This window comes from Lepidochelys olivacea (assembly GCF_965140295.1).
Source record: "Lepidochelys olivacea isolate rLepOli2 genome assembly, chromosome: 14".
In the NCBI taxonomy this organism is placed as follows: Eukaryota; Metazoa; Chordata; order Testudines; family Cheloniidae; genus Lepidochelys; species Lepidochelys olivacea.
In genome coordinates this window covers 39,925,346-39,951,618 of record NC_140424.1, presented here as the reverse complement: position 1 = coordinate 39,951,618, position 26,273 = coordinate 39,925,346, and the positions used below count along the sequence as shown (strand labels likewise).

The 26,273-nt window shown below is 49.7% G+C and overlaps 1 protein-coding gene across 1 annotated transcript; it reads left to right on the top strand.

Moving 5' to 3' along the window:
• Positions 1 to 1,959: 1,959 nt before the first annotated feature.
• On the top strand, positions 1,960 to 24,904 carry LOC311530866 (E3 ubiquitin-protein ligase TRIM39-like; the record flags this gene model as incomplete). Its single annotated transcript, XM_084647848.1, has 7 exons — positions 1,960 to 2,376; positions 5,260 to 5,355; positions 5,907 to 6,137; positions 6,665 to 6,687; positions 7,380 to 7,495; positions 22,250 to 22,309; positions 23,961 to 24,904. The coding sequence occupies 7 exons, from the start codon at positions 1,960 to 1,962 to the stop codon at positions 24,473 to 24,475; spliced, it is 1,458 nt and encodes a 485-aa protein (XP_084503974.1). The 3' UTR covers positions 24,476 to 24,904.
• Positions 24,905 to 26,273: the final 1,369 nt, after the last annotated feature.

The window sequence follows — 26,273 nt, the reverse complement described above, 5'->3', positions numbered from 1 at the left end:
AATGTAATCATAATAAACATTAGATTGTTTCTATTTGGGTTTTGGTTGCTCAGACCTGTAGGTGGCACTTGGGTCACTTTTTTTAGATTTTCTCTGCAACTGAGAGGGCGAGAATCTTCCGTTGCATAGAAAATGAAAGCCGAGAGTCTCACCTCATCCCATGCTTCCAGGAGCTGGGGCTTTTCAGGCCTGTCTGTAAAGGCCTATACTTTAAGAATTTCGGTGTATTCTTATCACGTGGCTAGTTATAAAGGTATAAAAGAAAGAATCAAAATCACTGTCTGCGGGTGTAAGGGCCTTCTCTCACAGTGACAGTCTGAGGCCTGTGCTTAGGCTAAGGCCTTTGGCTAAGCAGCAGAGGCAGCCATAAACTGGGACGCAAACGGTCACCTCCTCACATTCCAAACTAGTCACATTGAAATAAGGTGCTATTGGGCTAAAGATGGTTGAAGAAAACTTAGTTTGATAGCATCCTGTCTGGCAAGAAATCACTTCTCAATAAGTTGTGGTTGTGAAACCCTCATTTCTGTAAGTTTTATCTTTATGGCCCCCACTTTTCTATTGTTAATCTGTCTGGTTCTCTAATTCTTTCTGTCTGCTGTATAATTAATTTTGCTAGGTGTAAGTTAATTAGGGTAGTGGGATATAATTTGTTAGAGAATTATGTTACAATATGATAGGATTGGTCAGATAGATTTCAGTAAAATGATTGGTTAAGGTACAGCTGAGACTATTGCTATATAAATTAGGGGCAAACAGGAAGTAAGTTGGGATTCAAAAATAAGGAAAAAGGAGCTTGGATTTAAGCTTGGTGGAAGTTCACCCCAATAAACATTGAATTGTTTGCACCTTCGGACTTCGGATATTGTTGTTCTCTGTTCATGCGAGAAGGACCAGGGAAGTGAGAGGTTGAAGGAATAAACCCTCTAACAGGGCTTTAGCAAATGCACCAAATAGAATGAGACTCTTGATAAAATTATGAGAGATGGTGACACTGCTTGCATTAAGGCCTGTTTACATTGAGCAAGAGCAGCCTTAATGTAAATGAGAATCAGGCCTTTGAAACATGGACTCCAGATTAACAAAATTTTTAGCCTGTGAATTTAATATCCCTAGGCTTAGAAGGAATAGAGTTTATCAGTAAACGGTGATAAATGTTGATTTCACTGTACACACGCAAACCAATGACTATATATTTCCATTGACGATAATCACAATGTACAGTCACAAAAGGAACAGTGCTGCATGAGAACTTATTCGAGTTTGACTTAAGGAGAGTTATTTTGCATCTTTTCACATGTGATGTTGACAATTTGTGTTTTAATGGTTATAAAGCTTTAACTTTTTGAATCTCAATGTCTGCTGTCATTAAATAATTGTAGTCTGACTCGCTATTGTTTTATCCCCCACTAATTTCCCACAACTGTGAAAATTTAAATTGAGAAAAATATAAAAACAAAGCTTCAAACCCATCATATTCTGCAAGTATGAAAATTTCACTCAGTAAATAAAGAAAAATGCTTAAAAACAAACAGCAATATTATACATCAAAATTATAGACACACACATATACAATAGCTTGACTATCCTTCCTTAGAAACACACAGACCCTGCTCCTGCAAGCACATTGTGACAGGGGGATGCTGATGTCCTGTGAAGTCTCAGTGACTGTCCACAGGAGCAAAGAGCCATAGGGGCACATTTGATCACGTTCCACCCCAGATTTTAATTGTTAAAGCTACGTGCTCCCAGGCGCGTCCCCGGGGTGCCTGCATTCTTCCCCCTGCCCTCCTTCGCCCTCCTGGCCACTTTGTTATCAGTGGCTCGCTCCACCTCAGCAAACAGCCTGAGTCAGTTCCAGGAAGGGGAACCTGGTGACACTCAATTGTGTTGCAGGTGGAGCATATTTATGAGCTCAGAAAAGTGAAACTAACTCTGTTACACTGTCCAGGGGAAGCCATGGCTGCAGAGAATCCCATGGAAAGTCTGCAGGAACAAGCTACTTGTCCCATCTGTCTGGAGTATTTTAAAGACCCAGTGATAATAGAGTGTGGGCACTATTTCTGCCGAGCCTGCATCGCCCAGTGCTGGGAGGGACCCGATACAGCCGCCTCCTGCCCTCAGTGCAGAGCAACTGTGCAACAGAGAAACCTCAGGCCCAACAGGTGGCTGGAAAACCTGGTAGCAATAGCCAAATGGCTGAGTTTACGGGCAGCAAAGACAGCAGGAGGAGAGAGGATGTGTGGGGAACACCAGGAAACTCTGAAACTCTTCTGTGAAAAGGACCAAACCCCCATCTGTCTGGTTTGCTATCTATCCCGGGCTCACAGAACTCACACGGTGGTTTCCGTAGAAGAGGCAGCCCAGGAGTACAAGGTAGGGAATTTCTCTCAAGTTTAATGGGCAATAACTTTGGATTTTAATTACAGATTAATTTCACTGCAAGTTGCCTGTCACACGTGTATCTACATCATGCAGCTCTGGCGGACTGGCAAGAAAGGCAAAAAAAAAAAAAAAAATTCTTTAAAGATACCTGATTTGGGAAACTTTTATCTGAGTAGCTGAATCCTTGCCAAACCCAGCTTCCACTGGTGAAATAAAGGAACTTTTTATGAAATGAAAGCTGTTAAATGATCAGGGAAGCTGAGATCACAAGAGCTGCAGGCCTGTCTATGTGAGAGTGCTGCTTTCAGGCTGGAGAAGGGGAAGTTACAAGCTGTGGCTGTTATTACTGATTTGTATCATGGTTTATAATTGTTCTTATTTTTATTTGGCTCACAGCAGCCCTTACAGCTCTGAAATGAGATCTGTGCCGTGCACAAAACACACTGAGGGACAATCCCTCCCCTGAGCAGGTTGCAGACTAAGTAGACAAGAGAACGGGTGTGAAGGGAAACTGAGGCACAGAGAGGGAAGTGACTTGTCCAAGGTCACACAGCAGGTCAGTGGCAGAGTTGGGAATACACCCCAGGTATCCCAAGACCTAGTCCAGTGCCCAAACCACTGGGCAATAACTGCCACCCTAGCAGCAGCACTGAGCAGTGATAAAGTACAGACACTAGGAGGGAAAGATGCCTTAATAGAGGTCCCCGGGGAGCCCAGCAGGGAGAGGAGGTTTCCCACGGGGATTCTGAATTCCTATGTTGCTCCATGAGGGGTTAAACTCAGATACCGGCCTGCACTAGAGATGATCAATGTGCTAAACACTGTGTGGGACCCCGAGCACTTTGAGTCCACACACAAAAGGGCTCCAGAGAGTGCAGGCTCATTCCAAATACTACAAGGATTAGGCTTGATTGCAGCAGAACTAACCTTTGGGCGGTGTTGAGCGGGGTCATTCATCTGCTTTATTGTGTACGTAGGCGAGGACCAGCCAAAATGGTTCCATGAGTCCCACAATACAGCATTTTCAAACCTCCCAGAATCCACTGCTTCTGCCACCTTTACTAGGCAGTGGGACTGTAGGGATAGCTACCCAGAAGGCATTTCTATGAAAAGCATTCAAGATAGCACTAGGGCAAACCCCAACCATTCTTACCAAAAATCAGCCTGTCTAATGGGGTTTGTCTGTAATGCTTAGACCAGGTCTGTCCAGCCGGTGCAATCCCCAGGGCTTCAAGGCTGAAATTCAATTGGGAGTTGGGCTGCTTGGAGAATCCCAGCCCATATTTCGAGCCCTGGTGGTTTCTGGGATTTGTATCACTTTGTTAATCTTCTGAAAATCACATTAATTGATTCACTACCACATGACCCCAGTTTCCTGTTCTATGCTGTACTAGTTGTGATGTTGCACCCCATAATGCTTTATAGAAATATGCTTATGAATGTAAATATGCCATAAATGGAATATGTTTTATGCTACATATGCCATGTAACATATCTTTGCAAAGGTTATGTTCTACTGAATGTATTCATCCTATTCGTATGCATGTGTCATTTTTATATCTGAAGTTATGGGCTTGGCTCTATGCTTGTATTTAAAGTGTTTCCTGTAGGAAGCACCTAAGGCAAATCTGGTCAACATAGTGTGAAGGGGTTATTCAAGTAATTGGGAGTACTTGGCTAACAATGGACCTTGATAGACACCAATCCACATCTGAGCTTTACTGGAAAGGTTCAAACTAGCATGTGGACAATGGCGTCAGCCTGTAAAGAACTGAGTCATGCATGGGCATGTGACTTGCCCATGTGACTCCAAAACTCCATCTTGTAGCTGTAATTCTACACAGGGGGAGAGAGGGGTTTCCACCCACAAGAGAGAGACTATATAAGCCCCTGGGAAACCCCTCCATTTTGTCTTCAGCTGGCTCAAGAGATCGCCTTTCCACCCCAAAGAGATGCCGTAAAGAAACTGGAACAAAGGACAGTAACTACAGGGGTGTGAGTGATGGCTGGACCCAGACTAGGAGGAAGTTCAGTCTGTAAAAGAAGCTTATTGGAACATCTGTGAGGGTGGGATTTACCTGCATTTAGTTTCTGACTGTATTAGGCTTAGACTTGCATGTTTTATTTTATTTTGCTTGGTAATTCACTTTGTTCTGTCTGTTATTACTTGGAACCACTTAAATCCTACTTTTTATGTTTAGTAAACCCACTTTTTACTTATTAATTAACCCAGAGCAAGTAATTAATTCCTGGGGGAGCAAACAGCGGTGCATATCTCTCTATCAGTGTTATAGAGGGCGAACAATTTATGAGTTTACCCTGTATGAGCTTTATACAGAGTAAAACAGATTTATTTGGGGTTTTGATCCCATTGGGAACTGGGTATCTGGGTGCTGGAGACGGGAGCACTTCTTAAGCTGTTTTCAGTTAAGCCTGCAGCTTTTGGGGGACGTGGTTCAGACCTGGGTCTGTGTTTGCAGCAGGCTGGCATGTCTGGCACAACCAGGCAAGGCACTGAAGTCCCAAACTGCCAGGGAAAACGGGCTTAGAGATAGTCCCAGCACATCAGGTGGCAGTCCCAAAGGGGTTTCTGTGACCCAACCCTTCACACTAGTAATTAATTAATAAATACCAATCAAGCTTGGATAATGGAGCTCTCTCTCTAATTACTAAAAAGACTGAATCTGAACTGGCAATAAGCCTGAATATGATACACTGCCAGTCTCCATTGTTAGGTTTAATTTCTTTGGTGGCCCTGGTGTCATCAACCGATTAGGACCAACATTCACCTTCGGTTTGGGTGGGAAAACATCCCCTTACACACCCCTCTCATCTCTCAAAATAAAACCTCCCAAATCATCTCTGTTTCTACAGGGAAAAATCCTGGCCCATTTGAAGACTCTGAGGGAAGAGAGAGAAAAGCTGCTGGGATTAAAAGAGACTGGAGAGAAGAAAAGCCGGAAGTATCTGGTAGGTGCCTGTTGTTATTAACCGGCAGGGACTGACCCTGGGAGGTCTGTTTGGAAGGAGACTCCTGTGTGGCCTTGGTGAACGTGGGCTTGTGTGTGTTCCTCCATGATCCTAGATTTTCTGTGTTAGGTTCATGTGCAGAATCTAAGCTTTCATCTCAGTGAATGAGTTAATTTCTAGCCCTTGTGACTTTCCCTGTGTCTGCGTCATTTCTTGCGTTGGTGAATTCTTTGATTCCTTTTTTCCCTTGGAACTTCTGTCAGTGTAATGCTGAGTCCTGCCTCCTGCTGCTCTAGGTCTCCATGCTCAGAGGCCATTGATAACACAATGTCCTGACCACCTCAGAAATGGAAACATCCCTTTTTAGAGACACTGTTGAGAAATGAAAAAGATGAGAGAGAATCCTCTCCCAAGTGACCACAGGGGAGAGTCAAGTGTCAGAAATTTTAGGGTTTGAAAGGAAATTCTCCCCTCTGCACACTCAGCACTCGATGGAAGGACCCCACGCTGCTTCCTTGTCCCTGACCAGCCCTTTCCCTGTTGCTTTACAGAAACACATAGAAAAGGAGAGGCAGAAAATTGTGTCTGAATTTCAGCAACTGTGGCAGTTCCTGGAGGAACAAGAGCGACTCCTGCTGGCCCAGCTGGAAAAGCTAGAAGAGGTGACTGTGAAGATACAGAAGGAAAATATCACCAAACTCTCTGAGGAGATTTCCTGTCTCAGCAAGTTGATCAGTGACCTGGAGGGGAAGTATAAGAAGCCAGCGAATGAATTCCTGCAGGTGAGACTGAGTTAGAAATACTCCAGATCCCACCACAGGGACAGGACAGCTCCTAAAACATGAGCACAGGAGTCCAGCAATCAGAGACCACCGTGTAATTCCATGTGTGCATTCCTGAAATGTGAATGACCATTGGTCATTGCAGAGTCACAGACACATAGATATTAAGAGAGACAAAAGCCCCATTACTTCAGTGAATATATGGCAATGTAGTCAGGGCAGGGCCTCTCTTCCCCATATTTCAAAATCCCTTTCTTGGAAAATTAAGTGTGTCAGGTGAGACTTTTTTCAGAGTAGCAGCCGTGTTAGTCTGTATCTGTAAAAAGAAAAGGAGGACTTGTGGCACCTTAGAGACTCGCAAATTTATTAGAGCATAAGCTTTCGTGAGCTACAGCTCACTTCATCGGATGAGCTGTAGCTCATGAAAGCTCATGCTCTAATAAATTTGTTAGTCTCTAAGGTGCCACAAGTCCTCCTTTTCTTTTTTCAGGTGGGACTGAAATTCTTTCCCTCTCTCTCTCCTCTAGGATCTCAGAAGCACCTTGAGCAGGTACGTGGCTCTCTCTCACATCCCCTCACACTTCACAATGCTGAGAAAAATCTTGGTGGTGATGTTAGCACCGCATCTCCCCAGGGCGCTACAGCAAAATGTGTGGGGAAGGTCATATTCTGGATACAAATCTCTCTGATCCATTTAATCCTGAGATTCTCACCCTTTTATAGAAGACTCTGGAATTCTCCATTCAGTGGGAAAAACTGACCTCCAGTATTTCCAAGAGATGTCACATACCTGGGGGACTGGCTGTCTCAGGATTGTTGGGATGGAATATGGGCCTGTCACTGCTGGGGCCCTGGTTACCATTCAGCCCAGAGCAGCCATGGTCAAGAGTCTTTCCCACCTGAGGAATGTGTGAAGAGCTGTGTGGAATGAGCTGGGGGAGGGGGGACTCAGTCTAGTTCCAAGTTGACAGATTTCTACAACACTTAACAAGGAAACCTCCTGTCCCTCAGAGCATGGAGGCCAAAGAGTGAACTTGCTATAGAGACTCATGTCCCCTTTTGTCCCCAGAGCTGGTCCTTTGGGGGGAAGGTTGCATGGCCATGGTTTGTGTTGCATCTGCACTAAGGCTGGGAGAAGTAGAGGAATTCTGACTCTAGGCCTTTTAGAACAGCAACTGACTAGCAACAACTTATAATGCGTCACTAATTGAAATAGAACCATGTGAAATGTTTTCTCTCCAGGTGTGAGAAGGGGAAGTTCCAGCAGTCAGTGAAGATTTCTCCTGAGCTGGAAAAGAGGCTCTGTGATTTCTCCCAGAAAACTGGTGCTCTAATGGAGACTCTGAGGAAGTTCAAAGGTACAAAGAAGGAATCTGTGGGGGTGGAGGGATGAGGGCGGGGAATTAGGATAAGCCTCTGAGATTGAGGGAGGAGAATGGTTCTGGCCAACTGGTTCATAATTAGATGACACTTCTATTTAATTGTTGGGTGAGAATGTCACACAGTTGGGGTCCAAGTCACTCAGGTGGATTAATTCAAACCTTTATTTCTACCACAAACATGCCTTGCCATTACAATTACTATGAGAGTACGTAATGACAGACATACTGAAAGAAATATTACCCAGTTACTGGGGTGGAGGATAGGTTGTCCCAGGCCCCACAGCCCCCTAAGGACAGCCCTACCTGGGGCATAGGTGGGTCACAGGGGATTTCTCCTATGATGCTCCGACTACCCTCTTACAATGTCTGACATATTATACACATCCATATTATATATTTATTAGTTCTTCTTCGAGTGATTGCTCTCAACCACCCAGGCAGGGGGTCAGTGGAATGCTCCTCTCTGGTCCCACACTCAGAAGGGGACCAGACACCGCACGTCCATCCTCATCCTCCCTGGATGAGGCCATTATGGCGCCCCCTTCTCCTGTTCCCCAGGAGGATACACAGGCCCACCAAGGGCTCCTGAAAAGAGTGGCCTCAAGCCTCAACTTACAGACTGAGGAGGTTGAGGAGCCCTTGGACTCCCTCTTTGATGTCCTCTCAGCCACAGTGCTGGCTAGGGTGGCCCTCCTGCTCCATAAGGGGGTGACAAAAATCTCCACTGCCCTATGGCAGACCCCATCTTCTTTGCCCCCCATCTCTAAGAGGGAAGAGCGGAAATATTTTGTGCCCACCAAGGGGCACAATATCTGTACACTCACCCTCCCGCAACTCCCTTGTGGTCAAGGCAGTCAACCACAAGGAGCACCAAGGCCAGCCCATGCCCACCCCAAAGAATAAGGACTCAAGGAGGCTGGACTTGTTAGGCAGAAAGCTTCATTCCTCTTCAAGCTTTCAGCTGAGGGTGGCAAACCACCAAGCCCTGCTGGGCAGATATGATTTTAACTTGTGGTGGTCAATGCCTAAGTTTACGGACTCCCTCCAGGAACGTGACAGGAAAGAGTACAAGGTCCTGGTGGAGGAGGGCACCGCTGCTGCCAGAGCAGCCCTTCAGGCAGCCTTGGACGCGTCAAACATGGCAGCAAGAACCATGGCTTCTGCAGTGTCCATGCGGAGGGCGTCGTAGCTACTCTTGTCCAGGCTGTCCAATGAGGCACAGAGCTCCCTGGAGGACCTCCCCTTCGACAGCAAGGCCCTGTTCGCAGAGCAAACAGACATAAAATTACACCGGTCTCAAGGACTCTTGCATGGCCTTAAAGACTCTTGGCCTCTATGTCCCGGCCCCGGCCAGGACCAAGTTTAAGTCTCAGCAGGTCCCCAGCCAAGCCACCCACTCCTGGCACGAACCTTCTTACAGGAAATCTAGAACCTATAAGAAGCATTCACAGTGGCAGGCTCAGTCCGCCCCCCAACCTGGCCCCTCTAAGGGCAAGCAGGTGGGTAAGTGCACATTTTGATGGGACACCTGGGGATGACTTACCAGTCTGCACTAGGGATCCCCCCACCCTACCCTTCTCCAACCATCTCTACACACTCCTCCCAGAGTGGTCACTGCTGACCTCAGGCCGCTGGGTACTCAACACCATCTCCCGGGGCCATACCCTCCAATTTCTTTCAACTCCACCTACCCACCCTCCCTCCCTCCCTGTCCCACATCAGAGACCCCTCTCAGGAGAGTCTGCTCGAGCAAGAGGTGTGGCAGCTCCTTCACCTAGGAGTGGTGGAGATGGTGCTTGCAGAGTTCAGGAACAAAGGTTACTACTCCAACTATTTCCTTAGCCCAAAGACCAAAGGGGGTCTCAAGCCCATCCTGGACCTGTGAGGGCTAAACCAATACATGGTAAAACTCAAGTTCTGTGTGGTCTCCCGGGCCTCCGTTATTCCCTTCCTGGATCCCCGAGACTCATACGCTGCCCTCCATCTCCAAGATGCCCTCCATCTCCAAGATCTCACATTCACATATTCGAGGGACACAGATGTTTCCTCTGCTTCATGGTAGGAGAGGAACACTACCAGTTCACCGACCTCCCGTTTGGCTTCTCAACAGCACCCAGAGTCTTCACAAGTGTATGTCTGTGGTGGCAGCCTACCTCAAACGTCGGGGGGGTCCAGATCTTCCCCTATCTTGACAACTGGTTGGTCAAAGGCAGCTCCAGGTCACAGGTACAGGACCATGTAACACTCCTCCTGCCCATGTGCACCGCACTGGGGCTGTTGGTAAACAACATCAAATCTACGTTGGTATCGGTACAACGAATAGAGCTCATTGGCGCAATTCTCGATGCGACATCGGCCAGAGCTTCTCTTCCTCCGGACAGGTTCGAAACCTTGAGGGATCTCATTAGGGGTTTCCTGTGACAACGGCCAGGGAGTGCCTCCAGCTCCTGGGCCACATGGCAGCATGCATGTACGTGGTACGCCATGCCAGACTCAGAATGAGGCCCCTTCAGCTCTGGTTGGCCTCGACGTTCTCCCAGTCTGGAGACAGGTTGGACAAAGTCCTCACCATGCCTGAGACCATACTTGCCTCCCTCCTTTGGTGGACCACCCCGGAGAACAAGCTCCAAGGGGTCCCGTTCAGGAGCCACTCCCCCACCATAGAATTGGTGCATCGGACTTGGGGTGGGGAGCCCGTGTCAGAGACCTCCAGACCCAAGGCTTGTGGTCTGCGCAGGAACTGGGCCTGCACATAAACATCAAAGAACTCTGAGCAGTCTGTCTGGCCTGCATGGCTTTTCACTAGTGCCTTGCAGGCGGGGTAGTCAGAGTTCTCATGGACAACACGGCCTTGATGTTCTACACCAACACGCAAGTCAGAGCCCGCTCTATAGCCCTCTGCCTGGAAGCCCTCCTGCTGTGGGATTTCTGCATCACCCACAATATCGACTTGGAAGTCTACCACTTACCTGGCATCCAGAACTCTCGAGGTGGATCACCTGAGCTGGGACTTCTCCTCCCAGCACGAGTGGTTGCTGCATCTGGAGGTGGCTCACATGATCTTCCAAACGTGGGGCACTCCCCAAGTGGACCTCTTTGTGACCAGGCAGAACCGCCGGTACCCCCAGTTTTGCTCCAGGAGAGTCCTGGGCAAGGGCGTGATCTCCGACGCCTTCCTTCTGTCCTGGTTGGGCCAGCTGCTATATGCCTTTCCTCCAATTCTGTTGATCAGCAAGGTCCTGCAAAAAATCAAGCTGGACAAGGCTCACATCCTCATGATTGCCCTGGCATGGCCTAGACAACACTGGTACAGGACTCTGACGGACCTGTCCGTTGCCCCACCCATGGCTGCTGCTGGGCCACCCAAACCTTCTCTGTCAGGACCAAGTCACCTCATCCACCCCAACCTTGCAGCCCTCCACCTCATGGCATGGATGCTCAATGGTTAGACCAAGAGGAAAGGACCTGTTTGGAGGGTGTCCAGCAAGCCTTCCTGGAAAGCAGGAGGCCCTCCACGCATCAGGCTTATCTGGCAAAATGGTCAAAGTTCTCTTGATGGGCCGCCAATCCTGGCGTCTCACCAGTGGCTGCTCCCCTCCAGCTAATACTGGATTACCTCCTTCATCTAAGAGCCCAGGGTCTAGCGCCCTCGTTCGTCAAAGTGCACCTGGCAGCCGTATCCGCTTTCCACCAGCCTGTGCAAGGCCACACACATAGGTGGCCAGTTATATGGGCCCGTGGTGCCTGGGCACCAGGAATATTCCTGGCCCGGGACCCGGCTCCAGCAATGTTTGGGACCGTGTCTCTCCCACGGCCCCACCTGCTGCCCCCGAGCGCTTCTCCCCCGCACGTCCCCCAGGTGATTTAAAATGGCCCAGGGCCCCCACCCACCACCGGCAGCACAGCGGGGCTGAGTGGCTTCCTGCCTGCTCACTCCTTGTGGCTGTTGGCCCCTCCCTGTGGCCCCTGGGCAGGGTGGGACGGGGCTGGGTCTCTGCCTGCTGCCCCCATCCCAAGCACTCCTGTGGCCAATAGGAAGCTGCAGGGGCAGACCCTGGGGGTAGCAGAACATGGAGACCCGCCCCCAGCCCACCCCGCCTAGGAGCCCCAGGTAAACGCCGCATCCCCCACCTCCTCCCAGAGTCTGCACCCCTTACTCCCTTCCCACACCTCCCCTCCTGCCCCCAAACTCCCTCACCGAGCCTGCACCCCCACCCCCTGCCCCAGCCCAGAGCCTGCACCCAAACTTCGTCCCAGAGTCTGCACCTCTCACCCCTCCTCCTGCACCCCCTGTCCCAGCCCAGAGCCTACATCCCTCACCCCCTCCTCTGGCACCAGTCCACAACCTGTACCCAAACTGCCTCCCAGATCCTGCACCCCCACCCCCTTCCCATACATCCTGTCCTGGCCACGAACTCCTTTCCAGAGCCTGCCCCCAAACTCTGTCCCGAAGCCTGCACCCCTCACCCCCTGCCCCAGAGCCTGCAGCCCACACCCCCTCCTCCTGCATGGAAAGTAGCCTTTCTCATGGCAATCACTTCAGCTAGGAGAGTCTCAGAGCTTTGGGCCTGACCTCCGAACCCCCATATACGTTTTTTCATAAAGACAAGGTCCAGTTCTGCCCACACCTTTCATTCCTCCCCAAAGTAGTCTCAGCCTATCCTATGGGCCAGGATAGCTTCCTTCTAGTCCTCTGTCCCAAGCCTCACGCATCTAGTGAGGAGTGCCGTCTCCACATGCTAGATGTGAGAAGGGCCCTGGCTTTTTACCTGGAATGGACAAAACCGTTCAGGAAATCTACACAGTTGTTTATCGCCACGGCTGAAGGAATGAAGGGTCGACCGATCTCCACTCAGCAGCTCTCTAGCCGGATCACTTTGTGTACCCGTACATGTTACGACCTGGCGGGAGTCCCCCCGTCGCCAACTGTGAGAGTGCACTCTACCAGGGAGCAAGCCTCGTCCGCTGCCTTTCTGGCTCACGTCCCTATTCGAGACGCTTGTAGAGCTGCAACATGGTCTTCGGTGCACACATTCACCTCGCATTATGCGATCACCTCCCAGACGCCGTGTTGGGCAGGGCAGGGCTCCGTCCCAAGTGTCTGTGAACTCCTACCTACCGCCAACAGGTATAGCTTGGGAATCACCTACTGCGGAATACACATGAGCAATCACGTGAAGAAGAAAAGAGAGTTACCTTTTCTGTAACTGGTTTCAGAGTGGTAGCCGTGTTAGTCTGTATCAGCAAAAAGAACGGGGAGGACTTGTGGCACCTTAGAGACTAACAAATTTATTTGAGCAAAAGCTTTCATGGGCTAAAACCCACTTCATTGGATGCATGCAGTGGAAAATACAGTAGGAAGATATATATATATATATATATACAGAGAACATAAAAAAATGGGTGTTGCCATACAGACTATAATGAGAGTGATCAATTAAGGGGAGCTATTATCAGCAGGAGAAAAATCTTTTGTAGTGATAATCAGGATGGCCCATTTCAAACAGTTGACAAGAAGGTGTGAGTGACAGTAGTGGGGGGAAATAAGCATGGGGAAATAGTTTTACTTTGTGTAATGACACATCCATTCGTAGTCTTTATTCAAGCCTAATTTAATGGTGTCCAGTTTGCAAATTAATTCCACCTCAGCAGTCTCTTGTTAGTCTGTTTTTGAAGGTTTTTTTGTTGTAATATTGCGACTTTTAGGTCTGTAATCGAGTGACCAGGGAGATTGAAGTGTTCTCTGAATAGTTTTTGAATGTTGACAGGTTTCAGAGGAACAGCCGTGTTAGTCTGTATTCGCAAAAAGAAAAGGAGTACTTGTGGCACCTTAGAGACTAACCAATTTATTTGAGCATGAGCTTTCGTGAGCTACAGCTCACTTCATCAGATGTATACCGTGGAAACTACCCACTTCATTGGATGCATGCAGTGGAAAATACAGTAGGAAGATATATATATACAGAGAACATAAAAAAATGGGTGTTGCCATACAGACTATAATGAGAGTGATCAATTAAGGGGAGCTATTATCAGCAGGAGAAAAATCTTTTGTAGTGATAATCAGGATGGCCCATTTCAAACAGTTGACAAGAAGGTGTGAGTGACAGTAGTGGGGGGAAATAAGCATGGGGAAATAGTTTTACTTTGTGTAATGACACATCCATTCGTAGTCTTTATTCAAGCCTAATTTAATGGTGTCCAGTTTGCAAATTAATTCCACCTCAGCAGTCTCTTGTTAGTCTGTTTTTGAAGGTTTTTTTGTTGTAATATTGCGACTTTTAGGTCTGTAATCGAGTGACCAGGGAGATTGAAGTGTTCTCTGAATAGTTTTTGAATGTTGACAGGTTTCAGAGGAACAGCCGTGTTAGTCTGTATTCGCAAAAAGAAAAGGAGTACTTGTGGCACCTTAGAGACTAACCAATTTATTTGAGCATGAGCTTTCGTGAGCTACAGCTCACTTCATCAGATGTATACCGTGGAAACTGCAGCAGACTTTATATACACACAGAGAATATGAAACAATACCTCCTCCCACCCCACTGTCCTGCTGGTAATAGCTTATCTAAAGTGATCAACAGGTGGGCCATTTCCAGCACAAATCCAGGTTTTCTCACCCTCCACCCCCCCACACAAATTCACTCTCCTGCTGGTGATAGCCCATCCAAAGTGACAACTCTTTACATAATTAAGTCGGGCTATTTCCTGCATAGATCCAGGTTTTCTCACATCCCCCCACCCCCATACACACACAAACTCACTCTCCTGCTGGTAATAGCTCATCTAAACTGACCACTCTCCAAGTTTAAATCCAAGTTAAACCAGAACATCTGGGGGGGGGGGGGTGGTAGGAAAAAACAAGAGGAAACAGGCTACCTTGCATAATGACTTAGCCACTCCCAGTCTCTATTTAAGCCTAAATTAATAGTATCCAATTTGCAAATGAATTCCAATTCAGCAGTTTCTCGCTGGAGTCTGGATTTGAAGTTTTTTTGTTTTAAGATAGCGACCTTCATGTCTGTGATTGCGTGACCAGAGAGATTGAAGTGTTCTCCGACTGGTTTATGAATGTTATCATTCTTGACATTTGATTTGTGTCCATTTATTCTTTTACGTAGAGACTGTCCCGTTTGACCAATGTACATGGCAGAGGGGCATTGCTGGCACATGATGGCATATATCACATTGGTGGATGTGCAGGTGAACGAGCCTCTGATAGTGTGGCTGATGTTATTAGGCCCTGTGATGGTGTCCCCTGAATAGATATGTGGGCACAATTGGCAACGGGCTTTGTTGCAAGGATAAGTTCCTGGGTTAGTGGTTCTGTTGTGTGGTATGTGGTTGTTGGTGAGTATTTGCTTCAGGTTGCGGGGCTGTCTGTAGGCAAGGACTGGCCTGTCTCCCAAGATTTGTGAGAGTGTTGGGTCATCCTTTAGGATAGGTTGTAGATCCTTAATAATGCGTTGGAGGGGTTTTAGTTGGGGGCTGAAATAACAGAACGCCACTAGCGGTCACCTTCAGCCCCCAACTAAAACCCCTCCAACGCATTATTAAGGATCTACATGGCATACTGTGGGGCCATGGGGGTACCCATAGCAGTGCCACTGACTTGAAGGTATACATTGTCCCCAAATGTGAAATAGTTATGGGTGAGGACAAAGTCACAAAGTTCAGCCACCAGGTTTGCCGTGACATTATCAGGGATACTGTTCCTGACGGCTTGTAGTCCATCTTTGTGTGGAATGTTGGTGTAGAGGGCTTCAACATCCATAGTGGCCAGGATGGTGTTTTCTGGAAGATCACCGATGGATAGTAGTTTCCTCAGGAAGTCAGTGGTGTCTCGAAGATAGCTGGGAGTGCTGGTGGCGTAGGGCCTGAGGAGGGAGTCTCCATAGCCAGACAATCCTGCTGTCAGGGTGCCAATGCCTGTGGTGATGGGGCATCCAGGATTTCCAGGTTTATGGATCTTGGGTAGCAGATTAAACTAAATTAAATTAGTCTTGAATAAAGACTGGGAGTGGATGGGTCATTACACAAAGTAAAACTATTTTCCCATGTTTATTTTCCCTGCCCTACTCTCACTCACACCTTCTTGTCAACTGTTGGAAATGGGCCATCCTGATTATCACTACAAAAGGTTTTTTTCTCCTGCTGATAACAGCTCACCTTAATTGATCACTCTTGTTATAGTCTGTATGGCAACACCCATTTTTTCATGTTCTCTGGGTGTATATATACATCTCCCTACTGTATTTTCCACTGCATGCATCCAATGAAGTGGGTTTTAGCCCACAAAACTTATGCTCAAATAAATGTGTTAGTCTCTCAGGGTATGTCTACACTACGAAATTAGGTCGAATTTATAGAAATCAGTTTTGTAGAAAGCGTTTTTATACAGTCGATTGTGTGTGTCCCCACACAAATGCTCTAAGTGCATGTAGTCGGCGGAGTGTGTCCACAGTTCCGAGGCAACCGTTGACTTCCGGAGCGTTGCACTGTGGGTAGCTATCCCACAGTTCCCACAGTCTCCACCGCCCATTTGAATTCTGGGTAGAAATCCCAGTGCCTGATGGGGCTAAAGCATTGTCATGGGTGATTCTGGGTACATATTGTCAGGCCCCCGTTCCCTCCCTCCTTCCATGAAAGCAAGGGCAGACAATCGTTTTGCACCTTTTTTCTTGAGTTACCTGTGCAGATGCCACACCATGGCAAGCATGGAGCCCGCTCAGCAAACTGTCACCGTATGTCTCCTGGGTGCTGGCAGACGTGGTACTGCATTGCTACACAGCAGCAGTTTATTGCCTTTTGGCAGCAGACAGTGCTGTATGACTGGTAGCTGTCATCGACGTAGTCCTGGGTGCTCTTTTAACCGGGCACCTGGGTAAACATGGGAGTGACTCAGCCAGGTCATTTCCCTTTTAAGTTTCGTCTCATGGCGATTCAGTCCTACCGGCAGTGTACTATCTTTTAACCTCCAGCCAGCAGAAGATGATGGCTAGTCGTCATACTGCACCGTCTTCTGCCGAGCACCCAGGAGATGACGACGGCTAGCGGTCGTACTGCACAGTCTGCTGCCAGCAAGATGTACAAAGATAGATGAAGTGGATCAAAACAAGAAATAGACCAGATTTGTTTTGTATTCATTTTCTCCTTCCTCCCTCTGTGAAATAAACGGTATGCTAAACCCAGTTTTGAGTTCTGTCCTTGAGGGGGCCATTCTGTTTCTTGCAAACCCACCCCCTTTGTTGATTTTAATTCCCTGTAAGCCAACCCTGTAAGCCATGTCGTCAGTCGCCCCTCCCTCTGTCAGGGCAATGGCAGACAATCGTTCCGTGCCTTTTTTCTGTGCAGACGCCATACCATGGCAAGCATGGAGCCTGCTGAGATCACTTTGGCAATTAGGAGCACATTAAACACCACACGCATTATCCAGCAGTATATGCAGCACCAGAACCTGGCAAAGCAATACCGGGTGAGTAGGCAATCTCAGCGCGGTGACGAGAGTGATGAGGACATGGACACAGACTTCTCTCAAAGCATGGCCCCTGGCAATGCATGCATCATGGTACTAATGGGGCAGGTTCATGCGGTGGAACGCCGATTCTGGGCTCGGGAAACAAGCACAGACTGGTGGGACCGCATAGTTTTGCAGGTCTGGGACGATTCCCAGTGGCTGCGAAACTTTCGCATGTGTAAGGGCACTTTCATGGAACTTTGTGACTTGCTTTCCCCTGCCCTGAGGTGCAAGAATACCAAGATGAGAGCAGACCTCACAGCTGAGAAGCGAGTGGCAATAGTCCTGTGGAAGCTTGCAATGCCAGACAGCTACCGGTCAGTCGGGAATCAATTTGGAGTGGGCAAATCTACTGTGGGGGCTGCTGTGATGCAAGTAGCCAACGCAATCAAAGATCTGCTGATATCAAGGGTAGTGACCCTGGGAAATGTGCAGGTCATAGTGGATGGCTTTGCTGCAATGGGATTCCCTAAATGTGGTGGGGCCATAGACGGAACCCATATCCCTATCTTGGCACCGGAGCACCAAGCCGACGAGTACATAAACTGCAATAGATACTTTTCAATAGTGCTGCAAGCTCTGGTGGATCACAAGGGACGTTTCACCAACATCAACGTGGGATGGCCGGGAAAGGTACATGACGCTCGCATCTTCAGGAACTCTGGTCTGTTTCAAAAGCTGCAGGAAGGGACTTTATTCCCAGACCAGAAAATAACCATTGGGGATGTTGAAATGCCTATAGTTATCCTTGGGCATCCAGTCTACCCCTTAATGCCATGGCTCATGAAGCCTGGACAGTAGTCAGGAGCTGTTCAGCTACAGGCTGAGCAAGTGCAGAATGATGGTAGAATGTGCATTTGGAGGTTTAAAAGCGCGCTGGTGCAGTTTACTGACTCGGTTAGACCTCAACAAAACCAATATTCCCATTGTTATTACTGCTTGCTGTGCGCTCCCCAATATCTGAGAGAGTAAGGGGGAGACATTTATGGTGGGGTGGGAGGTTGAGGCAAATTGCCTGGCTGCTGGTTATGCACAGCCAGACACCAGGGTGGTTAGACAGGCACAGGAGGGCGCTGTGCACATCAGAGAAGCTTTGAAAACCAGCTTCATGACTGGACAGGCTACAGTGTGAAAGTTCTGTTTGTTTCTCCTTGATGAAACCCCCCGTCCCTTGGTTCACTCTACTTCCCTGTAAGCTAACCACCCTCCCCTCCTCCCTTCGATCACCGCTTGCAGAGGCAATGAAGTCATTGTTGCTTCACATTCATGCATTCTTTATTCATTCATCACACAAATAGTGGGATAACTACCAAAGTAGCCCGGGAGGGATGGTGGAGGAGAGAAGCACCAGGAGGGGTGGTGGAGGGGGAAGGACAAGGCCTCACAGCACTTTAAAAGTTTAAAACTGATTGAATGCCAGCCTTCTGTTGCTTGGGCAATCCTCTGGGGTGGAGTGGCTGGGTGGCCAGAGGCCCCCCCACCGTATTCTTGGGCGTCTGGGTGTGGAGGCTATGGAACTTGGGGAGGAGGGCGGTTGGTTACACAGGGGCTGTAGTGGCGGTCTGTGCTCCTGCTGCCTTTCCTGCAGCTCAACCATACACTGGAGCATATTACTTTGATCCTCCAGCAGCCTCAGCATTGAATCCTGCCTCCTCTCATCATGCTGCTGCCACCTTCCAGCTTCAGCCCTGTCTTCAGCCTGCCACTTACTCTCTTCTGCCCGCCACCTCTCCTCCCAGTCATTTTGTGCTTTCCTGCACTCTGACATTGTCTGCCTCCACGCATTCCTCTGTGCTCTGTCAGTGCGGGAGGACAGCCTGAGCTCAGAGAACATTTCATCACGAGTGCGTTTTTTTCACCTTCTGATCTTTGCTAGCCTCTGGGAAGGAGAAGATCCTGTGATCATTGAAACACATGCAACTGGTGGGGAAAAAAAAGGGGACAGTGGTATTTAAAAAGACACATTTTATAGAACAATGGGTACACTCTTTCACGGTAAACCTTGCTGTTAACATTACATACGTAGCACATGTGCTTTCGCTCCAAGGTTGCATTTTGCCTCCCCACAGTGTGTGGCTAGGCCCTCCCCCGTCCCCGTGGCTAACAGCGGGGAACATTCCTGTTCAGCTACAGGCAAACAGCCCAGCAGGAATGGGCACCTCTGAATGTCCCCTTCAGAAAAGCACCCTATTTCAACCAGGTGACCATGAATGATATCACTCTCCTGACGATAACACAGAGAGATAAAGAACGGATAAAGAACACCAGCAAACACACACTGCAAGGCTTTGTTCTACAATGATTCCAGGGCACCTCTGAATGTCCCCTTCAGAAAAGCACCCTATTTCAACCAGGTGACCATGAATGATATCACTCTCCTGACGATAACACAGAGAGATAAAGAACGGATAAAGAACACAAGCAAACATACACTGCAAGGCTTTGTTCTACAATGATTCCAGAGTACGTGCTACTGGCTTGGAGTGTGGCTGTTACTCTGAAACCTGTCCTACCATGGTGGATGGAATAAGGTTGCCCTCCCCAGAAACCTTTTACAAAAGCTTTGTGAGTACATCCAGGAGAGCCACGAATGCCAGGGCAAATTAATCATTAAACATGCTTGCTTTTAAACCATGTATAGTATTTTAAAAGGTACACTCACCAGAGGTCCCTTCTCCGCCTGTTGGGTCTGGGAGGCAGCCTTGGGTAGGTTCGGGGGGTACTGGCTCCAGGTCCAGGGTCAGAAACAGTTCCTGGCTGTCGGGAAAACCGGTTTCTCCGCTTGCTTGCTGTGAGCTATCTACAACCTCATCATCATCATCTTCCTCGTCCTCAAAACCTGCTTCCGTGTTGCCTCCATCTCCATTGAAGGAGTCAAACAACACGGCTGGGGTAGTGGTGGCTGAACCCCCTAAAATGGCCTGCAGCTCATCATAGAAGTGGCATGTTTGGGGCTCTGACCCAGCGTGGCCGTTCGCCTCTCTGGTTTTCTGGTAGGCTTGCCTCAGCGCCTTAAGTTTCACGCGGCACTGCTTCAGGTCCCTGTTTTGGTCTCTGTCCTTCATGCCCTGGGAGATTTTGACAAATGTTTTGGCATTTCAAAAACTGGATCGGAGTTCTGATAGCACGGATTCCTCTCCCCATACAGCGATCAGATCCCGTACCTCCCGTTCGGTCCATGCTGGAGCTCTTTTGCGATTCTGGGACTCCATCATGGTCACCTGCAGCTTGCCAAGCTGGCCAAACATGAAATTGAAATTCAAAAGTTCGCGGGCCTTTTCCTGTCTACCTGGCCAGTGCATCTGAGTTGAGAGTGCTGTCCAGAGCGGTCACAATTGAGCACTCTGGGATAGCACCCAGAGGCCAATACCGTCTAATTGTGTCCACAGTACCCCAAATTCGACCCGGCAAGGCCGATTTCAGCGCTAATCCCCTTGTCGGGGGTGGAGCAAGGAAATCGATTTTAAGAGCCCTTTAAGTTGAAAAAAAGGGCTTCGTCGTGTGGACGGGTGCAGGGTTAAATCGATTTAATGCTGCTAAATTCGACCTCAACTCCTAGTGTGGACAAAGGCCACAAGTACACCTCGTTCTTTTTTCTGAAACTGGTGTTCTTTGAGATGTGTTCCTCGTGTCCATTCCACATCCCACCCTCCTTCCCCACTGTCAGAGTTGTCCGGCAAGAAGGAACTGAGGATTGGGGGAGTGCACAGCGCCCCTTATATTGCGCCATGGAGGCGCTGCCCTATGGGTACTGCTAGGGGAAAAACTTCCATTAATAGTGCATATGGCGAGCACGCACACCTACTGTGAAATGGATGTGAGCAACACATCTCGAAGAACACCAGTTATGGAAAAGGTAACTGTCTTTTCTTTTCCAATCACCTTTGAGTGTTATGAATATTAAGCACCTTTTATAACTCAGACTACACATGCATGAGCTTTTTAAAAGCAGGGCTTTTGCTGTCAAAGCTATTTTCATGTCTCTATTCTCTTCTCTGCATAGGTGTTGCAGACTTTGCTAACTGCTCCTTTGGGTGTCTGTTGCATGGTCAAAACATCTCTTTGTCCTACATAGCAACTTATGAACACATCACTTAATAACAAGGCAATTTAAGGCAACATTTCCTTTTGCCAAGCAAACTGCTAACCAGAGTCCAGGCCAAAGCTAAGTCAGTCAGTATAAACGCTCCATCTCGGTCTGTCCAAAAGCTGGCCCCAGCCCATCACTGGGTTCTGGTCCCGTACGGCAGCTAGTCTGGGCCAAATGGGCTGCAGGGAAGGAGAAAGCCCCTCCCCCCCGGTGAGGGATCCCTCCAGCACAGGAGCCTCTTGTGTCTCCTCCCCAGCAGCTGCAGGCAGAAGGCGTGTTCCTGAGAGGGCTGGGAATGGGGTGGGGGTGGCGAGGGCGGGTGGAAAAGGGAGGGGGGTGGACGAGGGACAGAGGGAGGTGGGCAGTGTAAAGCTGGGCCTCTGACACTGCACGCTGGGCAAGGCACACAGGGGCCATTGTCAGAGGGAGGTAGCTCTGTCTGGCTTCAGAACTTCCTCAGCCTGGGCCAAAGTCTGCACCAGCCCCTGCAGCCACTGAACAGCGGAGTCACAAATGGCCCCTCCCCTCTTTCCTTTTGCCAGGGGTGAATCTGGCTCACTGAACCACCTTCTCTGAGCCTCACTTTCCACATTGAAAAAATGATTTTATTATTATTCCTATATCTGCCTATGAAGGACAAGGCCCCATCGTGCTGGTCATGCTAGAGAAACTGAGTAAACAGACTCACAATTAGAGCCAGGATTTCACAGCCTCTTAACAGCCCATTAGTGTCAAAGGGACCAAAGTGGGTAAAATTACTTTTATGCCAAAGTCTTTGTATGATCTGGGTCTAGATTACTATAAAAGGCAGTAAGTGAATGAGACAAACCAACTGGAGTCTGAAGGGTGGGAGGGGATGATGAGGGAAAAGTAAATCTCTGTTACAGATTGTGTGTCCTGAGATGGTTGTGAGGCTTCATGGAAGATCATGTTGCTGCCATTACTGGGAGAGGCCTGAATGAGAGAGGAAATAGAAGGTTTCAGAACTTTTTATATTAAATACCTGAATGTGTCTCGATCTGGTTCTTTATCATAATTAAAACACAGGTCTATGAGTTCAGAGTGAGGTTGTCATTATAGATATGAGAGCCTGACATCTCGTCTCTTTTCTCCTTTCCTGCTCCAGACGCTCTGCCATATGAAGTGGAGACAAAAAGAGGGGAACCCCTAGGAGCACACAGACTGGGTGAGTTTGCAGCTGGAGATTGTCTTTAAATTATGAGAAAATTCCAGTGAAAACATCTTCATGAGATTGTAGCTAAAGTTACCAAACAAACCAACAGTGGCCATGGCACACAGAGCCCTAAAACACACTGAACAGCGAGGAGATCCAGGGCCACAGGAACAAGGTGGACCAGGGGGGCATGCCCCCACCCCCAATTTTTAACATGGGCATAGTTTGGTGGCAGGAGGCCAAGTTTCCCCCAAACCTCAAGCCTTGGGCAGGCGTGGAGCATCGCAGACAGTGCTTCATGTTGGGGCAGCTGATCAGCTCTCCGCTGCCCACAGCTCCAGCCTCTTCCCAGTGCTGGCCCCTCTCAGTTGCCCCACCCCTGCTCCTCTTCCCCTGAGGCCCTGCCTCCTGGCCAGGCCAAAAACTAGAGCCAGGCTGCCACTGGGGAGCTGCACTGGGGAGCCCTGCATCCTCCACCTGCTCTGGGTGACGCACTCTGGAGAGTGGGGATATTGGGGGGGAGGGATAGCTCAGTGGTTTGAGCATTGGCCTGCTAAACCCAGGGTTGTGAGTTCAATCCTTGAGGGGGCCATTTAGGGATCTGGGGCAAAAATTGGGGATTGGTCCTGCTTTGAGCAGGGGGTTGGACTAGATGATCTCCTGAGGTCCCTTCCAACCCTGATATTCTATGATTCTATGGGCCAAGGGCTGCTCTCTGTGCCCCCAGATCTCTGCCCAGGCCAGGTGGAGGGACAGGGGCTCTCCACAGGGGCCAAGGTTCTCAGCCTGGCCAGGGGGTGGGGCTTCAGCAGGAAGAGGAGAAGTGGGGCGGGGCTACGGAGGGGGTGGGGCCACAGACAGCAGGACTTTGTGACCCCCGCAACATCTCTCAAGCTTCCAGCACTCCTGGGGAGATCCCAAAGTGAAGTCAAACACTCCTAACAACAAACTTAGTGCTGCGTTCAGGCCCACGGATGAAATGATGCTGCGTTCATGCCCTCTCATTCTCACTGAGCAGCACCCGAACAGAGCTCTCTCCCCTGAGGGCTGCCACATCCCTCTGCTTTACCCAGAAACTCCTCATCGCCCTTCTCCAACATCCAGCCTTTCCTCTGGTCAGGGCTGGGCTCGCCCATTGGAGCTGCTTCCTGGGTTGGGGAGATGCGCTACCTCTGAGGCTGGCAGCTCCTCCCTTCTCTCTGGGCTGGGGATGGGGCTACCCGCACCCTATGCCACTTCCAACTCATTGGTCTTAAGCAGCTCTTCCCCTGCACTGCACCTTCCTCTCTGTTCCCTGGCCTGGGACTGGAGGCTTCATTAGGGGAGGGAGCTTCTCGCCGGGGTTTAAAGCTGGTACCTGCCTCCTCCGTTCCCTCCTCACCAAACGCTTCTGATACCTTCCTGCCTGTGTCTCTGCTGCTGGGAAATGAGCAGCCCCAGCAGAGGGAACAGGGAGCTGAAGCTTCTGCAAGCAAATGAGAAACAGAGTGAGGAGCTTCAGTGACACCTCTGCTCAGCCTCAGACCGCCAGGACAGAGGCAGCTTTCTGGGATCCAGGCCTGTCCCAGCCAGAACAGGGCTGCTGGAGAGTGTGAGAAATGGCCCCAGCCTCCCTCAGGGCTGAGCTCTGCCCCTAACACTCTGATTCTCTTTCTCTCTCCAGCGAATGTGACTCTGGATCCAGACACGGCTCATCCCCAACTCATCCTGTCTCAGGATCGGAAAAGTGTGAGATGGGGAGACACATGGCAGCAACTGCCCGACAACCCTGAGAGATTTGACTATTGTTTCTGTGTGCTGGGCTGTGAGGGATTCACCTCAGGGAGTCATTCCTGGGAGGTGAAGGTGGGGGGTGGGAGATACTGGGCTGTGGGGGTGGCCAGAGTCTCTTTGAGGAGGAAGGGATGGATCAGCCTCAGCCCTGAGGGAGGGATCTGGGCTGTGCAGCGGTGCAGGGATCAGTTCCGGGCTCTCACCACCCCTGAAACCCCCCTGACCCTGAGCCAGGTCCCCAGTAGGATCCGGGTTTATCTGGACTGTACCCGGGGGCAGGTGACATTTATTGATGCTGGTGACGAGTCCCCAATCTTCACTTTCCCACCAGGCTCCATCCCTCGGGAGAGAATCCGACGCTGGCTCTGGGTCGGGTGGGGATCCCGGCTCAGACTGTGTCGCTGAGACACGTAAGGGAGGGGGGAATATCCCTCTGGGGACCCTGAGATCAGCCTCCCTAGCCTCACACACCGTTGTCTCTGCCTGCGGGCTTTCTATCATGCCATCACTGTGACCCTGGAGGTTGCTTCTGGTCTCAACTCTGTGCAGCCTCTGCACTGCCAAACCATAGAAATCAGGGAGTGAGAGAGGCAGAGAAGCCAATCTCATTGCCCCAGGGATTGTGCAGCCTGTTTGCCACTGTCCTGTGTGGTCCAGGAGGACTCTGGGGATGCTGGGTCAGACAGTGTCACTGAGACATGGAGGGGGGGAAACAGCCCACTGGACATGCAAAAATGGGCTTCTCTAGCCAAGTCATCCTAGCCCCTATTGTCTGGAGGACTCCTGTCTACCCAATCCTCTGGCCTCTTAGCTTTATGACCCCTGGAAACTTAGGCACCCACTTCTGCTGGCACCGGTGGGTGCTCGACCCCCCTCAGCCCCACCCCAACTCTGCCCCTGCCCCACCCCCATTCCAACCCCTTTCTTAAAGTCCCCACCCCCACTCTGCCCCCTCCCTGCCCCTATTCCAACCCCTTCCCCAAATCCCCGCCTTGGCCCCGCCTCTTCCCCACCTCCTCCCCTGAGCTCTCTGCATTCCTGCTCCTCCCCCTTCCCTCCCGGAGCTTGTTACGCCACAAAACAGCTGTTTTGTGGCAGCAAGCACTGGGAGAAGAAGCAGGGAAGCAGTGCGCTCAGAGGAGGAGGTGGAGGCAGAGATGAGGTGGGGCAGGGAGGGGAGGTTGGCTGCTGCACCCACCAATTTTTCCCTGTGGGTGCTCCAACCCCGGAGCACCCACAGAGTCAGCACCTATGCCTGGAAACTCCTCCTTCCTCTCTGCAGTACCAGGGGTGGGAGGGGAAGAAAGGGGAGGGGAGGGAAGGGGGAAGAACCCCTGGAGCTGCAAGAGGATCATAGGTGCTCTGAGGAGAAGATGTGGGGGCTGGGAAGGGTCAGAACTGATGGAGGGGCTGGGGGAAGGAGTGATGTGGAGTTGGGGGAGAATTAACATCTGGGGACAGGCAGATGTGGGGGTGGGAGGGACACAGAATTAATTAGTATTTGGAGAGTTGGGGAGAATCTGGAAGCTCTGTACCAGCAGGGATCCTGGGAGTGGGAGAGCCAGGGACTGAGGAGTGTGACCTACAAGTCATGAAGGAAGGGCTGGTTAGGTGGGAAGGAGTTAGAGGGCAGGGTGATGTCAGCTAGATGAAGATGTGGAGGGTCACGCACAGGGCAAGTTTAAGGGAGAGAAGAAATGAAAGAATAAAAAAGGGAAAAATAAAGTAAAACCAGTGTAAAGAGAGAAGCCTGGAGAAAGTGGAGGGAAATTCAAATGAAGAGTGAATGCAAAATTATCCTGAGGAGGGAAATGATCTGAGTGAGCAGCAAGAGATGACGGAATAAACTCAGGGGAAGGACCTGGGAACCTGAGGTGGAATGATCAGTGATAAGGAATAGAGAAGGGTTAGGGAGATTCAGAGAAATACACAGATGGAAAACGAGTGCTAGAGAAAATGATGTGTAAAACTCGATGTGAAACTTACTCCTGGGGGAATTGTGCAGATTTTGCACAGAATCCCATGTGCTGCACAGAATTGGGGCTGCAGAGCTGCTGGCTACCACGAGGGGCTGCTGGACTCTGCAGAGCCCACTCTCCCTCTTGCAGTGAGCCGAGTGCCTGGGCAGGGATGGAGGCTCTGTACGCTGTGCGGCAGGGCTTGATCATCCACCAGAGATGAGAGTGGGCCCGGGAGACCCGGC